This window comes from Manacus vitellinus, unplaced genomic scaffold (genome assembly GCF_001715985.3).
Source record: "Manacus vitellinus isolate BGI_N305 unplaced genomic scaffold, ASM171598v3 scaffold_0_pilon, whole genome shotgun sequence".
Lineage (NCBI taxonomy): Eukaryota > Metazoa > Chordata > Aves > Passeriformes > Pipridae > Manacus > Manacus vitellinus.
The window spans coordinates 38,647,649-38,650,895 of record NW_021938789.1 but is presented as its reverse complement, the minus strand read 5'-3'; the positions used below and the strand labels follow the sequence as shown (position 1 = coordinate 38,650,895).

Sequence of the window (3,247 nt, the reverse complement as noted above, 5' to 3'; positions counted from 1 at the left end):
GAGGACAATATTTAAAAAGAACTGAAGTGTTAATAGCATCCAGAAGAAATGTGAAAAGTCAAATCCAAGTCTCCTAAGGACTCCTGTGGAGGACATGCCTGGTTTTTATGCTTATCCACAAAGTTCAGTTCTGACTTGAGACATAAGTTTGCCAAGTCTATTATGGAGTGCTTACTCTGCTTATAATTAGGAACGAGTAGGTATATGTAGTTAATTAACAAGGAACAATGATTTTAGAAGCATGGCTGCACACACAGACAGCCCTTTTTTCTCAAAGTATTTTTTAAAATATATTTATTACATTTCTGAGTAAATGTTACAGTCTTCTAGTGTCATAGCACGTCAAATATAATGGTGGTTTTTTTTTAATTTGAGATCTTCTGTTAAATGAAGACTATACGGTATTTCTGTATCAGGTTGCATACACTTCAGAAAAGCACATTAGCCAAATAACCTGTTAAAACAGGCATGGCCTGTGGTTGGCCTGCCGACTGGTTGGCACAGGCCAAACCTGACCCAAGGACAGTTTTGATTCCCAGCATGACAGGAGTAGACTGTCCCTTGTGGATTGTGCTGAGACATGAGGCAGTTTGGCATCTAATTTCAAGGAATCAAGTACTTGATTTTTTATATTTGATAACATTATGCTGTTTAAGTGAATTGTGTTTGGTCTGTGCTTGCTGAGTTGATATTGACTCTTAAGCATACTTTATGAAAACTGTAAGTCGCTGTAATGCTAAAGAATTCTGTATTTGCATTTGGTATTTGTATTTTTAAACTTCTATTAAATAAAACTATATGAAGTCTGAGCATCTCAAGTACACCTGCTTTTTTATAACCAACCTGTGATGATGTTAACATCAGCTTCCTCCTCTTAATCTCTCTCTCTCTCCTTGCCTGCAGGTTAAGGTATTGCACAATCAGCTTGTTCTGTTCCACAATGCCATTGCGGCGTACTTTGCTGGGAATCAAAAGCAGCTTGAACAGACACTTAAACAGTTCCACATCAAATTGAAAACTCCTGGAGCAGATGCCCCATCCTGGCTTGAAGAACAGTAATCAGATCATAGAAGAGGACCCAATGTTAACCTAAAAATCTTCAAATCTGAGGATAATTAAGGGTTGGGGTTGAAGGACTGTTGTAGTGATTCTTGCATGGACAGCTTTAATTTTTTTCCCCTTTTATAATCTGCTAAAACTGAATTTGATAGGAAAGTGGGTGACTTTAAGGTAACCAAAAGTAATTTCTGTCATTTCAAATATAGAGCACTCCTTTTGTACGTAAAGGTTGGTGGTTATTTCTGTAACTGGGATGGGGGAGGGAAAGAGGGAGGGGAAAAAAACCTATTATAGATTTGCACTGACAAATGATGCTTGTGATTTCTGGTCATTTTGATGGCTAGTCAAAGTATTTCCAAGTGGAGGTTTACATGATTTGTACCAACATCTGGTATTTTATAGATGACTACAGAAAACATCTTTAGTAATTTTCATATGACTTTTTAAAAAAGGAGGAAGTTAAAAGAATATTTTGCAAATGAATAATATAAGGCCTATATGCAATATCTGCGTATAAGGCAACAGTAGCAGATGGCTCATTGACTAGTGGAATTGCAGCAAATGCCTTTTTAAAAGACGTATCTTTCCATCAAAGGGTTAAAAACACTAAAGCAAGAATCACTGTCAGTCTGAGGCTTCTGAGCACAAATTTTTGCTTTGCACCAAGTGGTTTGCTGAGTGAGGCCAACCATGCAATGTACTAATTTCATTTAAAATGTTTCTTTCTCTATGAAACAAATACCGTACTAGCCTTAAATCACAGGTATGTGCCTTTTTATAAGATAATATTTTCCACCAGTGTATATAATCCAAGAACCCTTTCAACGTAATAGTTTGTCAGTTCCCAAGAAGGGGAAGGAGACTGTGTAAATGCTGTGTCATTGTACACATAGAGCAAGTTAAAGCTTTAGTTAAACTTCCTGGACAGGTATGATTTTGAGAGGAAATCGGGCCAGTATGTTTTTTTCTGTTTAATTGAAAAGCATACTTCAGCAATGGGAGTAACATGGAGGTTATTTTTTAATTTCTCCATAATTTGTGTAGTCCTTAAATGTAAAATTATATGTCAATTTTATCATAGACATTTTAAATTCAATATATTGAGTCCTCATTTGCACATGTTATGTTGCTTTCTGTTATGTTAAGTAAAATTAAATACTTCAAATATGTTATTTACAATGGTGTGGATTGTATGATTTATGTACTGTATGTTCAAACGCCTTTCAGCTGACATTCTTAAAGTTTTCAGTGCTTAACACAATTGTAATGTAACTGTAAATCAAACTTTTTAATCATTCCTCATTAAATTCTTGGCCTGACAGAGCCTTCTTTATGTTTTTGTTCTGTCAGAATCTCTTGTAATAGCTCTGTTATGTTCCCCAGAATGTATATCCTATGTAAATTTTGTACTCATATTAAAGGTGTTTGCAGTCAAACTTCCTGGACTTGTGATGGTTAAGAGTAGAACAGAGCTTCTGCAATGAAAGCTTAGTCCTGTTTAGGTGAGTTGCCATCCCTCCCCAAGAATTTCTCGTAAAGCAGTAGTAGGTGGTAACGCTGATGCTGTTTTATTTCCAGGTGATTTAATAGTGTGCAAGTTCAACTGGAAAGTAGACTTGTAGTGAAACAAATCTTTCAGTATATGTGGTTCTTGAAATTTTAAAGGAAATTTAATTTCATTTACAATTTTTATGAAGCCATTGACTTCCACTGTCTCTGAATCTGGGCACAGGTATGGTGGGTTGGTGTGAGAAAAGTCAGCTGTTGAGACTCTAGGAAATGCAATTGTAGCAGGGATGAAGAATGCAAGCCTACTGGCTACAGCTGAAGTATGAGCTTTCAGAACACTGTAGGAAAAGGATCCATGAGGAACACGTATCACTTTTTCTGTCTCAGATTCACGTGGCTCCTGCTGTGTCTCCTGGATAGTTGTTGCTCGGAAGGAACTGATCTTTCAGAAATGGTAAGAGTGAACTTGAATCTGCAATTGCCTTATGAAGGAACGACCCATGTGGCTCTGTGTAACTCTCAAACTTTTGCAATGGCTTAAAACTGCTAGAGTCTCTTCACCTGGACGAAAAGGTTGGACTAAAGAGATTACCTGTCTGTGTATTGTTTAAGACCGGGGGAAGGAAGAATTGCTTCCATTTTGCTCACCAAAGCAATTATTCCAATTGGTAGCCTGGGT

At 36.8% G+C, this 3,247-nt stretch overlaps 1 protein-coding gene across 3 annotated transcripts in view; it reads left to right on the top strand.

The window, feature by feature from the left end:
* Nucleotides 1-2,495, top strand: part of ARFIP1 (ADP ribosylation factor interacting protein 1) — a 36,765-nt gene extending 34,270 nt beyond the window's left edge. For all 3 annotated transcript variants that reach the window (XM_008933161.3, XM_018071721.2, XM_008933163.3), the window contains one exon: nt 904-2,495. In XM_008933161.3, coding sequence (XP_008931409.2) covers nt 904-1,059 — 156 coding nt within the window. In that variant the 3' untranslated portion in view covers nt 1,060-2,495. The remainder of the gene's footprint in view (nt 1-903) is intronic.
* Nucleotides 2,496-3,247: the final 752 nt, after the last annotated feature.